Below are 22,696 nucleotides of genomic sequence, written 5' to 3'. Positions count from 1 at the left end.
ACAGTATGCTGTAGCTATCATTAGTTTGAAAGCCATGTGTGCCTTAGGGTTAAAAAAACTTAACTTTCACTTCAGTTTCCTGCTAAAAAAACTGACTGAATGGGAAGAGAAACTAACTGAACAAACAGAAAGACAGAGGGAGGGAAGGAAGAAGGGTGAGAGAAAGGAAAAAAAAGCAGAAAAAGTCAGAATGACGATGATGCAATGATAATGGTCAAATGCATGGAAAGCAATCGAAAAATTGAATTGAAAAGTTCAGTGGACACGAATGAGAGGCTGAATGGAAGACAAACAGAGGGAAATGAAGAATGAATGAGAATGAACAAAATGCAACAATGTCATGACATTGCTCTCCAGCATCAACTTTAACCTCTGCAGACCCACAGTTACACACTCACGATAATGCACACTACATTACATAGCATTCAAACTGAGTCCCTGCTACTGCGTGGGCTTTCAGCTGGCAGGTCTAAAATAAAACATGATCCGAATAAATCAAAAGGTTCATCTGATTACGGCTGTAGGTGGAGAAACATTTACAACATGTAATGACACAGTGGGAGCCATTGTTTCTCTTAAAAATACGCCGGCCCAAGGTCGGTGGTTGGAGGAACCAGGTTTGGGTGGGTGTGTGTGTAAATGTCATTCATTATGCACAAGACAGACTGTGTTTCTGTGGCTAACCCATACAGCATATGTGTATGTGACGTACCTGGTCCTTCCCAGAAACAAGTGGGATGATGTGTTTGTGTGTGCAATTTGAGTCTTGTTGACACACAGCATTTCAACTGCCATGTGACAGAGTACACATAAAATAACCTAAATTAACCTCTGAGTCCTCATCAAAGAATCATGAGCATAAATCCAAAGTCTATGTGTGTAACTATTTCCTTTCATATTAATTCCTCCAATGTTACAACATACATGCTCCAGTGCCTTTCCAAAGGGCTCCAGAGGTACATTTTATGTGGTAAAGATTTTGAAACTATGATCATGATATGATTATATAAACTCTGAAAGATCTTATTCCTCTGTGCAGTAGACCTTCATTGTTGTCCAAAAACAATAACAAAACCCTAAAAATAGTCCCCAGCAAACGCTCTATTTACTCCATTATACTTCACTATAACATTCATTAGTAAGCCTTTAAAAAAAATGAAAGTAAATATTTGTGACACATTTTTAATAATTTATCTCCTCAGGAGGAACCCATGGGCCCAGACAGTGTTTTAAGACAGACTAACACAATGTTAGTTTGGGTATTTTCACAAGATTTGTTCATAACAAGAAAAATGTAGAATAGCAGTAGCCCTTTCCTTAAAAGTGTCTCTTTTCATTTAACATAAAATAGTACTGGACATTAACTTGTTGAGGGATCAGAGTGAGAGGCTCAAAAGCTAGATGGCACTACCTGATTTTTGCCCTGACATTTCATTTAAAACATGTAGAAATAATTACATGGATAAGTCTAGTTCAAAATGTGGAGTGTAATCAACAGTGTTTTCGAACACATTTGTGTGGCAACATCTCACCTTCCCCCTCCCAGAAAGAGCAGGCCCAGTGCCATGTGATGAGCCATGTGGAAGCCGTAGTTCATCTCGCCACCGGTTCTCTTGTGGAAGAAGCGACAGAGCTGCAGGACTTTCAGGTTCCCAGTGCCGGACATCACCATGGACATAGCCAGCAGAATCATTGACAGGCCGGTCTGCAGGTTGTAATAACCCGTCTGCTAGAGGAACCAGAACACATGTTGGCAGACAGAGAAAGGGAGAGAGAAGGGGAAATGTAAGAAATCATTATCTGAGGTACAAAGAGGTGAGGCAACACAGAGCTTTTAATGTCAGTGACAATCATGCAAGGCCATCCTTAAAACAAATTTAAACATACACGTCAAAACTTATACAAACACTTACAACAGCAGCTGTGCCAGCGAAGGACATGATCTTCATGAAAGTCCTGGCAAACTCATAGAGGCAGTCAAAGGCATCGGAGTTGGCAGAGCCGGCGAAACGTAAGCCCAGTGCCATACAGGCCCCAGCAGTAATGTAGTCTTGAGCTTGGCTGAGATAAACAAATAACACAACATGATCAATCATAGTGGAGGAACTCTACGGAGAGCATCATTACCACAACTACAGAAGCTGGCGACGTAAAGTAATCATTGATTACACTAAATGCCCCCTGAAGAGGTACAACATGTAAGGTTTAACCCAAAATGTATAGGATAAAATTTATATGCCAGTTTTGGGCTTAAATACTCACGCCATTGTCTCCATGTTAATGTCTTCAGAAGGGTCAAATGTCCCCCTCATGATCTGAAAACAAATGTAGAAAACTCAGTGTGCTCTTTGATACTTTTCAAAGACAGTATTATGTAGCTGGCTGTAGCTTTTCAATCATGGGCAAAAAATCTCAACTCAATAAAATTCATTCATAAAATTCAATTCTCAACTCGTAAAAATAATGAAATTGTTGTTTACTGGAAAGATATCAGGAGTACAAGACACTGTTTATAAAAGGCAAGTCCCAGAGTTTTGCAGCAGGAAACATCTAATAACCTAGAATAAAATGATTTTACATGTGCTGGTGATGATGAGCTGAAACAGACCTTTGTAGAAATATGCTGAATAAATTAATATACTCTTTTTGGATTATGGAGCAATTTGTATCTGCATGCAATAACAAAATGTTCTGAATGTGCTATGGCTCTGGTTACAAATATTTATTGCCATTCAACATACTAAGCAGACAAATAAAATTTAATTTATAAAGAAGTTGACACATTTATTTGGGCCAAGCAATATAATCCTATGATATCATGGATTTCTCTAGGACACTCCCATGTTTACAGAGGGGTAAAATATGTGCAGCATTACCATCTTCACACACTTTGTTACCTTGTCAAGAGACAGACATTTTTATATTTAACCACCACCCTTTCTTGGCAGCAAACCAATGAAACACAATGATCTTCATTGTGTTGCAACAATCACAGACCAAGCACCTTTTCACATAACTTAACAAAACTTTAGTCAGATTTGACTAAAAAACTGAATTAAAAAATGTAAACCTGCACCCCTCCACAGAACCTCTCAGTCATAGTAACATCTTAGCCCATCTGCAGCATCACAGCTCCTAAAAGGTCAGCTAAATTATGCTGTGTGTGTGTGTGTGTGTGTGTGTGTGTGTGTGTGTGTGTGTGTGTGTGTGTGTGTGTGTGTGTGTGTGTGTGTGTGTGTATTTTCTCACCTGGGGTATGTTACTCTTGACCCACTCAGTATTAGGGAGGATTTCATCCCACATGATAATACATCGAGCAAGCGTCTGAGAGGGTAGAGAGGCAAGACAGGGAGAGACAGGTACACCAGATTATGGAAGGGTGGGACAATTATCTCACACACACACACACACACACTCACATACAGCTAGTGCAACACTAACCCTCAGCAGCAGAAATTCTGGCTTGATAAAATCCAGCAGGAACCAAGTGTCTGGAGGTTTCAGCCAATCAGCAATCGACCTAGTGGACAGAACCAGGAAGAGACAAGGAGGTGTTAATATGCACCGTTAACACCCTCTCAACCAATGGACAGACAGCATCAGATGAGCCTTGAAGAAGACGGGAACGTTTTGACCAATAGCAGACAGCTAGAACATGGAAGAGTCTTGTTCTTCCGCAGCGCACTGTGACAACTGGAGTCACAGAGGGATGAGATTTTTCAGCGAGCAGGTTAGGATGTTCTGCTTGATGAAAAGTAGGAAGCAAACTCTGCATCATAGCTCAGTAATGATGGATGATTGACCTGTCACACAGTTTGCTAATCAGACATGTACAATTTTTATTTCAATTTTTTTTTTTTTTTTTTTTTTACTTTTTTACCTGACAAAATGAAATGTGGATCAGTTGGATATCTCCTTTTGATTCACTACAGCACATCAGTCAAATCAGTTTCTTTGTTCTGTTCTGCTTGAGAAGATCTATCAGTTGTTTGTCTTTTCTCACCTGTTGTTGGTCTTGAGGTAGATCATGGCGAGGGCCAGCGTGGCCCCTGGGCATGTCACGTCTACGTTTATAGTGTCACCCTCCTGGAATGAGCATTGGTAATGTTTGGAGAGAGCAAAATACCTGGTTAGCTAGCTAACCACAGAAACTACATTTTACATTACAACATTCGGTGTTATGATAGTACAGTGAAATAACACTACAATAACAACGTTATTGTATTTGAGATAATATTGGCATTGCAGTTCTTTTTGTGATAGAAATACAAAGGATTTGAACATCTACCTTGATTTGGTAGCTCGGGGACTTATGTCTCTCCCTGTTGGCCCCAGCCTGAGCCCTGCGGTGGCCCCCCACCATGTACTGATATAACTGCTCGGGGACATTCAGGTCTGTCATCCCAATCAGGTTACTGCCATGCTGCAAGACGACAGAAGGGAGGCAAAATGGCAACAGGAGGGAGACAGGATGATGACGAAAAAGACGAGATGGAGAGATGGAGAGGAAGGAAGCATTTGGAAATGAGGCGAGTTAGGAGCAATAGCACAGAGAAAAGTTAAATAATTTAAGTGAAGAGAAAATCAGGACATAATGATGGATAATGGAAGAAGCAAAAGACAAAGAAAACCAGAGAGAGACAGAGACAAAAATAAAGGGCTAATTGTACACTTGTGTGAGAACTTATGCTCTCTCTCTTTCTCAGTGGACATGAACACAAAGAAACACGGAGTGTGTGAGAATAAACAACACATTTACAAGAGATTTCTTTCACGGGAGCCACCAGTTAACTTTAGTTTCTTGTCCCTCAGATTTTCTGTCTTCCCATTCATCCTTCACCACCCAGGAAAATTCAATCTAACCAACTGCAGGTCGTTCCAGTGGAAATAAATGCTACATCAAGCCTCTGGTTACTGTGGATGTCTGATCAAATGCAAAAATCAAGCTAAAAAAGAACAACTACAATTAACTTAAATGACAGGAAAAAAATGTGTTAGATATCAATGAAAAACATCAGGTTTGACGAGAAAGCCCTTGCTTCTCTCTGGAGTTGTCATTTAGCACCAACAGAACGCAAACGCGAGAAATCAAGAGGAAAACAGTTCTACCAAAATAATAATATAATCATAATGCAAAAAACAAACATTTACAGTTAAACTCCATGTGACTTTCTGTGACCCACAGTTTCCCCAAAACCCATCTGATTCATTCTGATACTACAAACCCGGCCCACCTGCAACTTCCAGCAGGTTAAACCAACATTAAGATTTTTCTGCAAATATTTACTCATCCAGCGGAGTGTTTGTGTGTGTGACTTACCCCCAGACAGACCATGCCCAGGGCTAGTCCAGCAGCTAGTGAATAGGACTCTCTGTCTGTACAGTATTCCATCTCTGGACCTGGAGGCCGACCTAAAAGACACACAGGAGCACACAAACAGATTATACCATCAAATGACAAAAAAATATATATGTAGTCTGGAAATTTCTTCTGACTCAGTAGTGTTTCCGATGAACTTTCATTATCTAAAAGTCATGTATAGGCCCAGTGGACAACGTTCAATTTGGTTGCTAAGATTTGCATGTTGTGCAATTTGAGTAATTAGTATAATGAGTTAATTAATTACAAAAATTTGGAAATGGCTATAATTTTGCTTCTAGCTAACACAGATGGGTGATCTCAGAGCCTAAGTCCATGAATGTGATGTCTAAAAATTCATCTATTACCATGGTACAATCTTTCCTTATTAGCATAAATTGGGTAACAATTTTGTCAAAATCAGGGTATGGCTGCGTTTTCGCTTTTGGTCAACTTAGAAAGGTAATCTTAGAGTCTAAATTTGTGTTCTGATGTCCAAGAATAAATTTTTTGCCATAACTAAGAGACGGAGCCTTAGCAATATGAACCTAAAATGTTTAAAACTCTTGTTTTAAACCTGTAGTTATTCCAGGTCTTGTTTAAAAATGGGTCATTATCTGTTTTTGTCATCTGCAGCTCAGATACACTTCGACACACACACACACACACACACACACACCTATCTCAGACAGCAAGACTTCAGCATTGTGTCTATGACCTGTTCCCTGGTACACCAGCCCAATGCCAATTACAGCAGCAACCTGCAGAACAGACAGAAAGAGAAATCAATTCTTATTGTTTAATTTGTGTGTGTGGATATGTTAATAATTGCACAATGTGACAATTTGCAGGTCTAAATAAAAATAATCCATGCAGACACAGTAATGGCTATGAAATCACTCATGTATAATCACTTAAAGTAATTTCCCATTGCACAAATATTTTTCCTCATCGCACTGATAAACAGATCTTTTCCAGCCGTATGTAAGTATACACAGTCTTACCTGAACATTGTGTGGCACGTCCAGCTCAGTGGAGGTCGGTGGGAGGAGGGCAGGGATGTGTATGCTAAGCAGGCGGGTTATTGACATGTCCATCGTGCCCAGTTTGGCTGAAGACACGCCCAGGAGGAGCCCTATACTGGTCATCTCATGGCCCTGACAGAGCGACAGGGATAGAAAGTTGGTAAATTTCACAGCAGAAACATCAAGAAGTGAAGGCTGATATCTGAGAGGTTGTTAGATACCTTCTGTAACAGAAGAAAGCAATTCCACTGTAATTAGCCCTCAGTGAGACTCTGGGATATGACAATATTCAGCTTCCACATCAACTCACCATGGACGGCTGTTTTCATTAGACCCCATGTGCGTGTGTTTAATATTCACAAATAATAACACACGTTATAATACCAATATTCTGAAACAGTTTATTTATATATTTTTTATTCCCTTTCTTTGTATGTGTGAACTGTATCCTGTATGTGTGAATCAGAACTGCTGATGACTTGAAATTTCCCCATTGTGGGATAAATAAAGGAATATCTATCTATTTATATAGGTTAAGTTTTGGGTGTGAAGTAAATAGTTTCTTTTTTGGATTCCTGTGATTACATTTAGTGGCTGATTAGCTGTGAGTATTTAATGATCATTGTCTTAATCAATCAGTACACTTTAAAACAGATTTACTTTCTATAAACATGACAGTTCATTAAGAAATGCAGAAAAATATTCAAGACCTAACAACTAAAATGTGAAACATTTGGACTAGTTTCATTTCTGTAGTAGATTCACTGAAAACGAGAAAATACAGATGAAGTGTAACCTTTTTTTCAGCTGAGACTATACATTTAAAAAAAATTTTTTTTTTTTTTTTTTTTTTTTTCAAATGAGCAGCGACACTCAGACAATTCTATAGCCACAATTAACAAAAAAGTGAAAAAGTGCTTGAAACATGAGGGCTAGACACAAACCTCCACATTCTCTCTAAAACCACAACCATACACAATTCTAATGAACCAATCCAAGTATGTTGCCGTCATTTCTCTTTTACTGCGAGAATAGAAACCAGGAGAAAACCACCAGCTACAAACAGGCCCCACTGTCAGCCACGTTCATAGTTCCCATTCAGACTAAAGTCTGTCAGTTACACATACAGACTGTAAAATGTACTGCGCAGCTCTGCAGTGTTTCCTGCGGTTTTATCTGGACCAGAAATCAGAGTGTGTTCCTTTGAGCTGACACAAGTACATTTCTGTATATTAATTATAATGGATGATTTTGATACATCATTATAATATACAATTTAAACTAAATAAAAAATGTTGATTGGTTGAATTTGTAATGTACAAGGTAAAATTATAAATAAAAACACATGAGTGAAAGGAGGATTTATGATCCAAATTGTTATTTGAGCTGGCAGGTCTCTCAATGGATCTGGATTGGGGCATTACTATTTTTAATTCAACAATGTTAGGAAGTGGACTTTCTCCATTTTTTAAGAGCTTCAGAATCTGTATGAGAACATTCTTACATCTCATTCATAGAGAAATGACTTATAAGGAAAGCTCTTTGATCTTCATAAAGTGCAGTTTCAATTCACATCCTGATTCGAACTGGCAACTGAAAATGAATCAACTTCAAGCCTAGTGTGGATATGTTCTGTGTGACTCTGTGGACTCAGTGTAAAGATGTGGTGAAAGATAAAGAGTACCATTGCACACAGACTTTTTCATTACGCAAAAATAAGATTTGGCTTGCAGCATCCTGTTGTTTTTCTCACCCGAAAGTGGGAAGGACACGTCTCGTTTCAAAGTTCTCAGAGGGCAGAGTTTCACTTTGACTGGTTGCCTGGCTGTGATGCGAGTTTACATCTCACGTTTACAGTCATTTAGTGAAAAATGTGTGCAGGTGTGTGTGTGTATGAGTGTGTGTCTGCAAGGTAATGAGTGCAGATGGGTGTAACTTTGTATAAACTGTGTTAAGTTAATATTTGTTTTCCTTTCTTGCAGTTCTTTGTGAGCTGGTGTGTGTTTGTACTAGAGATAGGTCATGCTTTTCAAATTTGAATAATTGTTAAATTATAAAAAAACAAACAAATAGTTTATATGACTATCGTTTTATTTTAGAAGTACAGTGGGGCAAAAAAGTATTTGGTCAGCCACCAATTGTGCAAGTTCTCCCACTTAAAAAGATGAGAGAGGCCTGTAATTTTCATCATAGGTATACCTCAACTATGAGACAAAATGAGAAAAAAAAAATCCAGAAAATCACATTGTCTGATTTTTAAAGAATTTATTTGCAAATTATGGTGGAAAATAAGTATTTGGTCAATAACAAAAGTTCATCTCAATACTTTGTTATATACCCTTTGTTGGCAATGACACAGGTCAAACGTTTTCTGTAAGTCTTCACAAGGTTTTCACACACTGTTGCTGGTATTTTGGCCCATTCCTCCATGTAGATCTCCTCTAGAGCAGTGATGTTTTGGGGCTGTCGCTGGGCAACACGGACTTTCAACTCCCTCCAAAGATTTTCTATGGGGTTGAGATCTGGAGACTGGCTAGGCCACTCCAGGACCTTGAAATGCTTCTTACGAAGCCACTCCTTCGTTGCCCGGGCGGTGTGTTTGGGATCATTGTCATGCTGAAAGACCCAGCCACGTTTCATCTTCAATGCCCTTGCTGATGGAAGGAGGTTTTCACTCAAAATCTCACGATACATGGCCCCATTCATTCTTTCCTTTACACGGATCAGTCATCCTGGTCCCTTTGCAGAAAAACAGCCCCAAAGCACGATGTTTCCACCCCTATGCTTCACAGTAGGTATGGTGTTCTTTGGATGCAACTCAGCATTCTTTCTCCTCCAAACACGACAAGTTGAGTTTTTACCAAAAAGTTCTATTTTGGTTTCATCTGACCATATGACATTCTCCCAATCCTCTTCTGGATCATCCAAATGCTCTCTAGCAAACTTCAGACGGGCCTGGACATGTACTGGCTTAAGCAGGGGGACACGTCTGGCACTGCAAGATTTGAGTCCCTGGCGGCGTAGTGTGTTACTGATGGTAGCCTTTGTTACTTTGGTCCCAGCTCTCTGCAGGTCATTCACTAGGTCCCCCCATGTGGTTCTGGGATTTTTGCTCACCGTTCTTGTGATCATTTTGACCCCACGGGGTGAGATCTTGCGTGGAGCCCCAGATCGAGGGAGATTATCAGTGGTCTTGTATGTCTTCCATTTTCTAATAATTGCTGCCACAGTTGATTTCTTCACACCAAGCTGCTTACCTATTGCAGATTCAGTCTTCCCAGCCTGGTGCAGGTCTACAATTTTGTTTCTGGTGTCCTTTGACAGCTCTTTGGTCTTGGCCATAGTGGAGTTTGGAGTGTGACTGTTTGAGGTTGTGGACAGGTGTCTTTTATACTGATAACGAGTTCAAACAGGTGCCATTAATACAGGTAACGAGTGGAGGACAGGAGCCTCTTAAAGAAGAAGTTACAGGTCTGTGAGAGCCAGAAATCTTGCTTGTTTGTAGGTGACCAAATACTTATTTTACCGAGGAATTTAATTAATTCATTAAAAATCCTACGATGTGATTTCCTGGATTCTTTCCCCCCATTTTGTCTCTCATAGTTGAAGTGTACCTATGATGAAAATTACAGGCCTCTCTCGTCTTTTTAAGTGGGAGAACTTGCACAATTGGTGGCTGACTAAATACTTTTTTGCCCCACTGTATATTTTTCTTCGTTTTTACTTGTGCCTAGTAGTACACCCATTGGGAGAAGTAGATTGATATGAGGTGCTGAGATGAATGTAGATGAGGGCACAAACAGTCTCTGATTTTTCGTTGCCTAGGCAGCCTGAGTTCAATTTCATTCAGCCGATCTGACATTAGCTAAAAGCAGCCTAAGGTACTGCCTGGGTTAGCTTAGCTCTGATCCCGGCACCTCTCTCCTCCTGAGGAGATCGCCCATCCCGTTGCGGCGCTTGGTCCGGGTGGACAGAGGATGTCGTGGGCACAGATCGACTTAATCTGCTTTAATCCAAACGCTTATGTCCAACGTGCAATTCTGCCACAGGTAGTACGTCTTTGAGCAATAAAAGCGAAAAACTGTGTGGGAGGATGGGGGATTAACTATTCTAATGATCTTAAAATAATATCGAATAATATTTGAATAGTTCATTGTGACTATCGAATAGTATTTTAGTATTTTGAAGGTAGAAAAGTACTCATTAAATGGAAAATATGTCTGCCTCTCTGCATTTGTAGGGTTATAAATAAAAATTCTACATTTGAAATTCAAGGTGTCACACAAATACTGAGATGGTTTTTGCACGTTTGCCTTTGTGTGCATGCATGTACCTTAGTGAGGTAGTCGTGTATGTTGAGCGTGGCCAGCTTGGTGAGGTGTCCATTGAGGCCCAGGGCCATAAGGAAGCCTGCATACTCATTAGCCAGCTCAGGGCTCTTTGGCTTGTTGTAGGCGATCCAGGCTGAGTCCACCTTAAACAAAAAGAAAGTCACATTCATTTATACAAGAATAAGGAAGGCTTGTTTATTGCAGAAGAGTGAGAAAGTTTACACTGCAAATGGGAACAACTGCAAGTTTTTCCAAACTTAAAATATTTTAAAATCCTTTATAAAGGATCATGCATGTCCTTAATACATGTCATGTCAATTAATTTTTCTTGCACACTTGATGGAGGAAATATTACAGTGTCACCAAAAAAAATCAGGGTTTATTAAGAGGACTATAAGTGTTCACAGCAATCTTAACAGAAATCCAGCAGGGCAGACTGTAGAAACAAGTAAGTAATCACTTTCAGGTATGTAAAACAGTTTCAGTTTTAAAGCTGTGGTTTCGGACTGACCTGTGAAGCAGGGGCTATTTTGAGTCCTGCTGCTACTCCATTATGGAAGCTCGGCCAGCTGGTCATGTTGGGAGGAACATCAATGTTCCCGCTGTTCAGATCTACCATTGTGTTCCTAGGAGGGGCACGGCCTGGGGTAGAAACATACAAATACACAGTAGCAATATCAGTGGAGTTGGACAATCATTTACCCTGCAATGTTTCGTGCACATTATTTAGCCCATATCGTCCCTTGTTTTTATACTATGAGTGAGAAATGTGCGGGGTAACACATGATGTAAAACTTCAGTTGATGGCAGCAATAACATGAACGAGACTGACTCTGAAATACTGATTAGCAAATTAGATTAGAAATACTGAAAGATTAACGATTAAAGCTTGACAGAAGCATTGGAAAAAGGGTTAAAGTTATGGAGAAAGTAAAGCCACAGAAACAGAAGTCTTTCAAGGTTCGCTAACTAGCTAGCATCTTTACGCCATCCTGACAGACGCTACGGCAGTCACCGGGGACAAAATTCATGAGGACAAATAGCAAAAAACATCAAAGATATAACAGGATAACATAGGCATGTGAAGTCAACTCTTTTCCCCAAGGATTAAATGTACAGACATGTTGGGTTTGAAGGAGTACATTTTAGAACATGCTTACATACGTTCAGACCTTCCTTAACAGAAGTTTAGACTATTTAATACTTTGTATGGCCTTTTATTAGTACATCTGAATTTAAGACATTTTAAGACTTTAAGGATCAGCAGTCACCATTAATATATTGTTCTCTATCTCTCCATATGGAACACACTTCTTAAAAATTTACAATATTCTATGTATTCAGATGTCAGCCAATGCATAGACATGTATGAAAATGTGCACATTTCACCATTACCTGTCAGGTTGAGTTTTGGGACAGGTAAAGGCTCAGTCGGTACAGGGTGATAGGAGAAGAGAGTGAAGAGGCCTCGGCCAACTGGAAGAGCCATGGTTCTCTGACACAACTGCAGGAGTCTGGAGAAGATACAAAGACGTGGATAAACATTACATGTTCCAAGTCAGAAAAATCTATATAATTTAAAGACATGTAGGCCACCCATGATTACAAGCAGGCATCCCAATGATTCACCAACATAAAACCCTAAGACAGAGACAACCCACCAGGACACAGACATACTGCACACATACATTATACTTACTTGTTCTCTTTCTCCTCTATGTACTCGTGGTCAGAAACCTCTGGTAACTGGACAACACTGACGCGGACTGGCCTGGAGCTCTGCAGAAGCCTCCTGACCTCCTGGACCCTCAGATCCTGACTCCAAATCAGTCCTGTGACCTGGCGGGGAGAAGGTATCAAGTTTTCACTCATTCACGGGAACTCCTGTATTTGTAACACCTTGGTATCAACAACAAACCTTCTTTAGATAATTAATAAAGGTTAGAAAAGATCTTTGGAGTGGAGAGATGTAAAGTTTACTGCTTCTGTTACCTCTTGAATAATGTCCGACATCCCATCTTCCTCTTCATCTGCCTCTGTGGTTGCAGGAGGCTCCAAGGACAGGCCTGAACCTACAGACTGGACACACACACACACACACACACACACACACAAATGATTAACATATTCACATACAGCCACAATGAGAGTTTAGATGATCTTCAGTGACTGATGTTTTATCTCATTAACTTTACTGCTTTTATGACTTACTCCAACTCCCTGAAGATGATTTCATGCAAAAAATGGAAAAGTCTGCAAGTAATTTGGAAAAGCATGGGTCTTATTTTGCACTCACAGCTTTGCTCTTGGCCAGGGTCATCTTATGCGCTTGTTTGGTCAGATCCTGTCGCCCTATCAGCAGACAGACCTCCTCTGACCAATCAGAACACGGTTGCTCCCGGCAGCGGTAGATGGCCTCTCTGATGGGCAAAGCCACGCCAAAGGGGACTGACTCCAGGTCTTTCAGGGTGAAACCTGAAGGGTGAAACAGTGAATGGAGAGGAATGAGTGTTCTTTATCAAGTCTAACAATAAGCTAAGTCTTAATCTAGAAGCTGCTTCCTTTGAAATTAAAAACAAATGCGTCATAACAGGTAGAAAAACAAAAAGTCACATTTTAAAAACTCCACTTGCAATAAATTAATGTAAAATTTGTTTTTTGTTGGTGGGTTGAATGCCACTTATTGTTGTATTGTTGTATGTGTTGCTAATCAGTACACGTAAACCTTTTATACTAAAAGATTTTTAAAAATCTCTAACACTACTAGCACTCCAGACATCTGCTCTGGCTATGGGAGAGCCACTTCAAAGACTGGCAGAGTGTCACTTGAAAAGGTGTGAATGTGTAAATTTGAAGTGCAGTGCTTTAACCAGTGCAGACCAGAAGATATGGCTTCAGCACACGTTCCTCTGTATAATAAAAACGGAAATACTGTTTGTCTTACCTTCTGAGGTGAGCCAGACCACCAGCTGCTCAGCTAGACTCTCTCTGGAAAACATCATCTTCACACTGCTCTGTCTAGAATAAATCCACATAAATATTAGTTGTAATAAGTATTACTGACTATGCAAATCTAATGAAAAGCTGAATGACTGATGAGCAGTTTAAAACAAAAACCTTACGTTTCCATTTCAAAATTAAATTGCTTAAAAATAGTGGCTCTACAAATATTTTTTAAACAGTTTAAAGGTTGCCTGTGGAGTGTGACCTCTAGTAGCCTTATGGAGCAGCTTTTGTTAGTCCTGTGCATGAAGATGAGGATGCACTTGCACAACAAGATACACATTCCTGCCAATATTTTCACCAAGAAATTTAGTAATGTAGTAGAAGATTGATAGCTAAGGAACAAAAATGTAAACAACACACCATGCAGGTTTCAAAACATTAAAGAAAAGGGCGTTGCAAATGTTTGAAGAGGAAGACAAAACATTTCTGTTAGACCTCAAGGATAAACACAATGTGTTTTGGTGAGTAACACTGAATGTAAACATATCTGTTTTTCTATTTCCACAGAACACCTTTATATTTGAGTTATTTAATGTTTGCATGCTTCCCTAAACTGTAATGGTGTGTTTTGTAAAACATTCAATGGCAACTCAAGGCCCTTGATTTTTAAAAAACATGTTTTATCTTACATAAATTCATTAGGTATAATAATGTATGATTAAGAAAAAAAAAAGATTCTAATTGTGTGGGCTAAATTACCTTCTTGATTGCGGCTCACTGCCACAAGACTTCTGGCCTAAGAAAGTGGAGGATGAGATAGACAGAGGTCAGTGGGTTGAACAATTTGTTCCCCTATTTGTGAGCTGTCAAATCATGCTCATCGCATTTTCACAACTCCTGAAGGAGAAAACACTCAACTGTATTAAAGCTGTTTCAATCAATACACCAACTGGTTGCTCATATGTCACTAAAAAGAATGGGCACTTAAATTACGGGTTAAATGGAGGTGACATTTTGTTCCTGACAAATGGAGGAGTGAATTTATGTGGGATGGCATCTGTTGTTTTTTGGCTTTGTTTTGTCACTGAAAACTGCCAGCATAGTGTGGAGCTGAAAAAAACAGTCACTCTGTATTCTCTCACACCACCCACAAAGTCAATGACCAATTCTGTCAGTGGAAAAGGGGGGCTGATGAGATTCCTGCAGCGACTGCTGTCACCTCGGCACAGTATTGTGTTTTTGTTTCAACAAAAAAGCAATAGAGGAAATCAGGTGACACTCAAACCTGTGTCAACACAAGCTACCTTTCTTTCTGTGTTACTGGGCCCTGAAGCAGGGAATGATGGGACTGCCAAGTAATACGGGCTGACTGTCAATAAATGTTCACATGCACATGTATACAAACAGTGAGCGTGTTCAGTCAGACACACACTAAAAGTAAAATGACCCCTCAGGGTAGTCACACACACACACACACACACACACACACACACACACACACACACACACACACACACACACACACACACACACACACACACACACACACACACACACACACACACACACACACACACACACACACACACACACACACACCTGCAGAGAGCTTGGCCAGGTACTTTGATACATCTATCGATGTAGCATTTTCATCTCCAGTGATGTAGAGAGCATAACTCTGAGGAGAGAGAGACAGAAGCACAGAGGAGAAGAAACAAAGATAAATACTTGGAAGCAAAAAAAATGTCAAAACCTTGACATCATTTTGGGAACTACATTCAAATATCAAGTGTTTGTTGTTTACATTTCTTTAAGATATATGACAAAAAAAAAATAGAATTATATGTCACCACTGTTGAGGCCTGAATTGTGTACTGACAGTTAAATGCGTGTTCAGTCTGCCAAGTGACAAAGAGTTCCTGATCGAAAGCGTAATGTATTTGTTCCTTTCCGTTTTCATAATTTCATCAAGCATATCAAAGCAATACGTTTACGCCACCTCACTTGGAGATTTTGAAATGCTGAAGAGTGGAATGAGAAAAATCTAAATGTCTGGCAGACTGAATCACCGATAAGAAAAATTATTTAACTCAGGAGGCATTTAGAATTATAGAGAGGTGAACCAGAGGTCTAGGTCATTAGCCATTTCTGCTATAATAGAATTACTCTTTCTGCTGCAGATCCTGCCAGACGTTACATCCGTCACACCATAAACTAGCATTGTGTTAGCAGAAAGTGTAGGAGCATCAAAACAAAAACTGCTTTTGCAGAGAGGGAAGGGATCACAAAAACGTTTGTGAAATCTTTTCTGAATCACCGCCCACATTTCTGATATGATCAGCAATCTAAAGCAACATTATGCAAATTTTTTTACTTGCAAAATCATTTTGATGGTAGACTGACTTGTAATAAGGAGAATGGTGCTCCAAACACTTGTTTTGTAATTTGGGTTTGAGTAGGTGAAATCTCTTTTTTGCTCTCATTAGAAGAATGTGCTGCCTTTCGTCACTCAGATACCAACACATTTAAATGTGCCAGCATCCTGTAATTACAATTTGTGGCAGCAGAGGCCACTGTTGCTGCTACTCGTTAAAAGTTACTTAGTCTTGCTTCAAACAGAGTGAAATGAAATTAAATGACAATTAAATTACATTATCACAATATGTTAGACAACAACTGCTGAAAAGATTTGTCACTGTAGAAATTTCCTGTCCTATAATATATTTAACTGTTCAAGAACTTTTGATGATAGGATAATATGACACACAAGTTTCCTTTTCACATTGTTATCTGTACGGTCTATCTATACGTAAATATATGGCTATTTATATATCTGTATCTGTTTCGCTGATCTTTCTGTCTCACAGTCATCGTCACTGCTGTCTTGTTTTCAAGTGCCCTTTCTTCCTTTTTAAGTCACTATTGAACCCAGGAACCCATCAACACTACACACACGTACACATCTCTAGCCATACCATGACATAATTGCTCTTTATGTTCAGAAAAAGACGTGCTGCAGAAATAGATTACAGACTGCTTCTCAATCAAAGCTGAACTCTTTACCCTCACTGCCTCTCTCACACACACAGACTTCAAGGCCTGCAGGAACTCATTTAAAAAGGCTGTCAGACTCTTTCTAAAGTAAAGAACAAAACACATTGTTAAACTTAACCAGGACCCTCTAAATATTGTACAATATTTGACAATTCAAATTTGCTCTTATGAAAGTCAAATTGAAGTACCATGAAAAATAAAAATAAAATAATATAATATTATGTGAGGTCCCAGTTTAGGGATCTTCATGTGATTTTGGACTTTAATGTAATCACCTACCTGTAGGCCGGCCATCTAAGAGGTGTACCATTTATGGCCTTTGTGTACCCACTCGTTTGTACAAGGGTTCTCGGTCTGCCTCTACCCTTAACTATAAAGACAAATAAAAGCTTTGGTCATACCAGCACCAGCAGCCTGGTCCTCTGACAGATGCTGGGCAGGTAGGGGAAAGGTGAGATCTCCTCCCCTCTCAGACAGCTACTGAGCCAGCTGAGTACACATGGAGGCTCTTCCCTCAGGAAGGACGGACGCTGCATCTGACCAAACACAGCTGAGGAGAGGAGAGGAGAGGAGAGGAGAGGAGAGGAGAGGAGAGGAGAGGAGAGGAGAGGAGAGGAGAGGAGAGGAGAGGAGAGGAGGCCGGTGACACGAGTTGAAAACTAACTATAGACAGAGGTGGACAAAATAACAGAAACACTGTACATTCCAACAGTGATGCAAGTTCCTGTGCAGTGAAGCACTTTTGTTTCATAATTTTTTTGAGAGGTGTCCTAAAAACTACGTTTGACAAAGATAACCAGTGTTTACAAGTGGAACTTCACCAGTGCCGACTGAAAGGCACGTAGCCAAAGCCCTTAACAGGAAGTATTTTGTTGTCTCTATTTCACTACAACATGTCTTGTCTGTTTCCTGACTTTATACCATTAAATGGGTCTTACCCTGGTCTATGAGGCAGCTCTCATTGAAGCCGCTAATTAATGAAGGATAGTCTCTCCAGTACAGATCCACATACTCTTCCAATTGGAGGTCCCTGCAAGCAAATATAAAACAATTACATATCAGCATTCCTGTCAGGCAATGATATATGCAACACCTCACATACTGAAGATATCTACAGCATGAGCGGTCAGAGGTTGGATTTTTTTTTCATTTAAACTCCAACCTAGTTAAGAAAAGGAATTTCTCCGTTCACAGTTTCTAATCTTTTATTACTGGGTTAAGTCTGGCTTGTACCAGGTCTTTTGTTGTGTCTATCTCTGCTCAGCTGGATGCAGTTTTGGTGCAGGACATCGTATCAAATCTAAAAATGGCTCCACATTCTCAAAGAGCCTCTGTGACCTTTAACCTATTTGGTAGCAGTAATTAAACACATACTCTGATTCAGTAACAGCCATGAGTCATTACCATTCTGTTTAAGATAATCGATAGTTTTTAATCTCAGTACTGAGTCCCATCTCTTGCATAATTTTCAGCTGTGTGTGTATGTGTGCTATACACTGGGAAATAGTTAATGAGCATATCAAACTTTGTAAAACTTAAGTACAAACTCATGTGTATGCCTGTAAATCTAAATGTTTATTATTTGTTAATCTACATCCTTTGTCGGTGTCGGTTGATCTGGGTGGCGAGCTGCTACATATAATTGCCACCGATTACACAGACAAATAAGGTTGTTTCTAACAGAAAATAAAAAAAATTTGAGCCATTTCTTAAACTTTTCCAGCCCAAAAAATTTTAATATTGTATTTAATTTTTATTCTGGACTCACCTGGTGCAGTAATTTACCTCTGTGTAATAATTTGTAATAATATTTTTAATACATCTTTTTTTTTTTTATTCATAGTTTTAGATATTTATATTTATATCTAAATCTGGTATTAAGGGTACAGCAATTATACAAATGGAATTGTAATATCTAAAATCTACACTGTGCAGTGTTAAGTCAGCACCTTGTGGGAACATAAATGTGACCTAAATCCATGTATCTGATAAGGGTGTAGGTAGCAAGGTCATCCAATTACTGTTGTGGAATCCAGTCCTGTCTGGATGGAGCACTGTTAGCTGCAATGTGGGAGATACTTCTGGCTTTTGTCCGCAAGTTTTGACGCCTTACATGAGATTTATGTTAAAAATACCTTTCGTAAAATGCTGCGGTTAAGATGGGTAAAACAGGATGTGTGAAGCGGATTAAAACCAATTCCTTCCTAAAATTATTGAGATAAATGTTTAAAAAAATATTCCCACTTCCAAATGATGGTCAATAAAAACAACCGAGATCATGATTTAAGCCTTAACTAGTTAGCCTGATGAAGCAGAAAGAGTGTAAATATTTCACAACAGCCCACATGCTAACCGACACTGGCCAATTACTTTGAAGAGCACTTCACTCGGCCACTCCACCTATTCTATTATTGTCATTGCCACCAATCACAGCGGTCACTTGACAACCTGTTGAAGTTTATTCCTGAGCACACATCACTGAAGAGCCTTGATTGCACACAAGCTTTCAATGAAAACAATTAAGTGTGATTGTCTTTGTGTGAAAAGTAGACCAGAGTTTGTTTACTGTGATAAATGCCACAAGTCTCCTCTCAGTTTTGTAACCTTTATGTATTAAAGCAACAGTTCTTGCCGTCTCTGGTGTTTCATATTCATTCAGTTCTATGTCACCATTACTTTAACCTTCCTATCAAATTCAAAATTGTAGCAGCTGATAGATATAAAAACAACACACACACACACACACACACACACACACACACACACACACACTTACCTGGCTAGCTGTTGCAGCAGGCAGACCAGTGATGAGGCTCTGGCTCTCTGCAGCTCGTCCAGTTGCAGCTCCTGATAGAGCAGATGGAGAACGTAGAAAAGAGCAGGAATGTGAGGGAAGAGCAGAGCTGAACTGTCCAACTTCAGCGATGGACTGGAGGGAGAGGACATCTGAAACAAAAGAAAAAGGTGAGGAAAAAGAAAGGAGAAAATAAGTTAAAACAGTAAAGGAAAGAACTGTGTTCAGACAGTATGAGATAACAGGGGAGATACTGTCATTGCACAATGTAGGAGTAGATAACTAAACTGATCGTGTGCGTAAAAAACAAAATCAACTACAAGAAATACCAACTATTTTGATGTATAGGTTTGGTCTATATTTTACAGTAGTACAGTCAAGTAGTCAAGTTTGCATTTAAACGATTTTACCATTTGGAGTGGCAGAACTTAAATATTCAATCATTTATCCATTATTTTTCCACTACTGGAGCATACATTTGCAAGTTTATCAACTACATCTAAGATAAAACTAATGCAGTCTAATACGTCAGGGTTATAATGTTTACATGGTTATAATGTTTGCAGGCATTATCAAATAACGTGGATCATACCCATCATGGTCTGACAAGAAATATGCAAAACAAACAAACTGAATCAAACAACATGCAATATATCAATCCGCCCAGAGTGAGTAACGTACAGAAGAGAGGCCCTCAGTTTCTGTGTTGAGAGTACTGTTGGAGCCACTGGAGTCCACTGGACCGCAGACAGGCTGGGAATTCATCTGATGGTGGTAATGAGACCCCAGCAAGTAGTCCCAGTCCTTCAGAGAGAGGAGACAGAAGTCAGTAAAAAGGTAAGTTCTCTGTAACCAGTCAGTGTTTTGGAGGGAGGGCAAATACCCACATGTGAATAGAAAATATCAAGACATATCATTGCATTCAGAATGCTGTTTATGGATTAGAAATATATACACATATTAAATATATGCATTACAATGCACAGTATGTCTATTTTGTGTATTAATCGAGGCAGCAAAACCATCACTACATCTGGAGAGCATGAGGTTGAATGGTTAACCATCTGGAAGACACAAGGCTGAGGCCACAGGCTGACAACAGCATGCTTCAGTTTAATCTGGCTCATGCAGTTCCTCGGGTCTCACTCACTCACAGACACACACACACAGTCCCAGCCTCTAGCTGATTGACATTTGACAGTCTTGTTTTGCTCTGATGAGGACCCACACAAACACAGATTTTCTGTGTATTTTCTAACTGTGTGTGTCTGTGTGTGTGTTTAGGACTGTGGGACAGACTACAGGTTATTTTCTCCATTAGGTTGCATGCTTATTTTAGACACACATTGACACTGTCCCCTGGGTTAAATAGGGAAAGCCCAACACGGCAGACAAAACCTGTGTCCAAAAATGTTAGGGTGACAAATTTCTTTTCCACCCCCGCAGGAAATTACAAAAGCTAAATGACCTTTCTGACTGGCTTTCCATGCCACAAGGAAAGCCCTGCCATGTTCAGTGTCTATACAGATTTTATATGTTTAATTGCATAGTCATATTAAATGTTTCAGGTTCTCTTTCTAACTTAGGGAACTGCTAGAACCACAAAATGTATTGCTGGCATTAATATTTCTTCAAACCCTAGCAACATATACTAGCAGCAATAAAGTAGCTAAGCGATAAAGCTTCACAGATAAAGTACATTTCAATCACTATTAACTTTACCTTCATGCTGTAAGAAAACTATTATATTACATATGAATTATAATCATCTAGATATATTTTAGTTCAGATAATGTAGAAATAAGGGTCTGGAAATCAGTGCTATAATCTAAATAGTCCAAAAGCTTTACCTTTCAATGTGGTGTTGTCAATTTAGAGTATTTATCTTGCTTTGATACTCTCTAGCAATAAAGCATTCCCTGGATATTGTGTTTGATTCAAGCAAGTTATCTGAATTAGACATCAAAGACAGCAATGTGCTCTTTGTGCTGCAGACATCACAACGGCTCATAAATTGGTCACACACCTCATCAGAGCCTCCGTCAGAGGGACGAGCCTTCTTGGCTGCAATCACTGGAGAGAGAGGCACTTCAAAATGTAGCTGGGTAAAGAGAGGGGGAGGGCAGAGAGCAAGGTCAAGACATGTGAATAAGCCATCACAGTTATAAAATTAAAAAAAAAGAAAAAAAGGTTTTACAGGTGCAGAATAGAAAACACTTCTACAGTGGGCTCACATTTCTCATCCAGATCAGGCGCTCGGTGTTGTAGCCCATCAGTGTCATGAAACAGGTGACAAACAGGTTCCACTCTGCATGTGCACTGGGACCACCGGGGGCATTGTAGATGTTGTACCACTTCACCAAAACCTGCATAAAAATAAGTGAACATTAACAATAGGTTAATGGTTAAATGTAAACTGAGTTTCTCCATCATCACAAAACTATCTTATTCCAGCAAAGAACTCTTTGCACACGGTTACATGTTCCATATATGGACATTGCCTAGAAAATAACTACTTTTGCAAGGTGTGATGGACCAATAAGTCATGGCATGCCAGCACAGGTTTGTCCAAAGGTGTCAACGGAAATATCCACGTAGACTGTTCGTGTTTGTTGTTGTGTTTTCCAGATTTAATCATCAATTCCACAAACCTTCATGGCAGCTTCTTTGGGCAGAATGAAACGAATTGCCTGAAGACATTTCCTCACTGAAATAAATTAGAGGAGAAAAGACACAGAAAAGGTGACAATGGAGAAATACGAGATGTAAATTTAAGAGGTATGACAGTGAGAAAGGATGTGGACATTTCATTTTCAAGAGTTAATAAGTGGAAAAAAAAATCTATAAAAAACATTTTGTTAAATAAAGTCTCAAGTTACTCATTCTTATTTAAAAGGGATTAACTTGGAGCTGTAATTTATAATCTTAGAATCACAGGAAAACATTGCAGCTTCAGCCAGTTTCAAACTGATGGCCCTGATCAACATAAATGTACTTTAAAAAAAGTAACACATTGGGATTCCATTTAAAAATCAGCTATGACTGTGATATCCATTACAGAGTTAAGCTTCAAAGATTTCTTGAGGCCACACACATAACATTAAAAATCACAATTAATTCATTTTAACAACCTCTCCTCCTAAACATCAGAAAACAAAAAAAGGAAATTAAAAAAGAACCACCACTA

General features: G+C 39.3%; 1 protein-coding gene across 1 annotated transcript in view; it reads right to left on the bottom strand.

Moving 5' to 3' along the window:
* anapc1 (anaphase promoting complex subunit 1) overlaps positions 1-22,696 on the bottom strand; it is a 50,742-nt gene that overhangs the window by 16,033 nt on the left and 12,013 nt on the right. Inside the window, exons 18-43 of the mRNA XM_070840936.1 lie at positions 22,161-22,216; positions 21,744-21,875; positions 21,536-21,610; positions 20,191-20,313; positions 19,492-19,661; positions 17,654-17,745; positions 17,117-17,265; positions 15,261-15,339; positions 14,421-14,457; positions 13,660-13,733; positions 13,012-13,190; positions 12,708-12,794; positions 12,415-12,554; positions 12,111-12,229; positions 11,227-11,357; positions 10,718-10,858; positions 6,364-6,516; positions 6,039-6,120; positions 5,321-5,412; positions 4,289-4,423; positions 4,004-4,086; positions 3,442-3,520; positions 3,250-3,324; positions 2,263-2,315; positions 1,914-2,061; positions 1,533-1,729 (exon numbers count right to left, since the gene is read on the bottom strand). Coding sequence (XP_070697037.1) covers positions 1,533-1,729; positions 1,914-2,061; positions 2,263-2,315; positions 3,250-3,324; positions 3,442-3,520; positions 4,004-4,086; positions 4,289-4,423; positions 5,321-5,412; positions 6,039-6,120; positions 6,364-6,516; positions 10,718-10,858; positions 11,227-11,357; positions 12,111-12,229; positions 12,415-12,554; positions 12,708-12,794; positions 13,012-13,190; positions 13,660-13,733; positions 14,421-14,457; positions 15,261-15,339; positions 17,117-17,265; positions 17,654-17,745; positions 19,492-19,661; positions 20,191-20,313; positions 21,536-21,610; positions 21,744-21,875; positions 22,161-22,216 — 2,881 coding nt within the window. The remainder of the gene's footprint in view (positions 1-1,532; positions 1,730-1,913; positions 2,062-2,262; positions 2,316-3,249; positions 3,325-3,441; positions 3,521-4,003; positions 4,087-4,288; positions 4,424-5,320; positions 5,413-6,038; positions 6,121-6,363; positions 6,517-10,717; positions 10,859-11,226; positions 11,358-12,110; positions 12,230-12,414; positions 12,555-12,707; positions 12,795-13,011; positions 13,191-13,659; positions 13,734-14,420; positions 14,458-15,260; positions 15,340-17,116; positions 17,266-17,653; positions 17,746-19,491; positions 19,662-20,190; positions 20,314-21,535; positions 21,611-21,743; positions 21,876-22,160; positions 22,217-22,696) is intronic.

Source organism: Pempheris klunzingeri, chromosome 12 (assembly GCF_042242105.1).
Source record: "Pempheris klunzingeri isolate RE-2024b chromosome 12, fPemKlu1.hap1, whole genome shotgun sequence".
Lineage (NCBI taxonomy): Eukaryota > Metazoa > Chordata > Actinopteri > Acropomatiformes > Pempheridae > Pempheris > Pempheris klunzingeri.
Note: the sequence above shows the minus strand (reverse complement) of the source record. Positions and strands in the feature narration are given on the sequence as shown.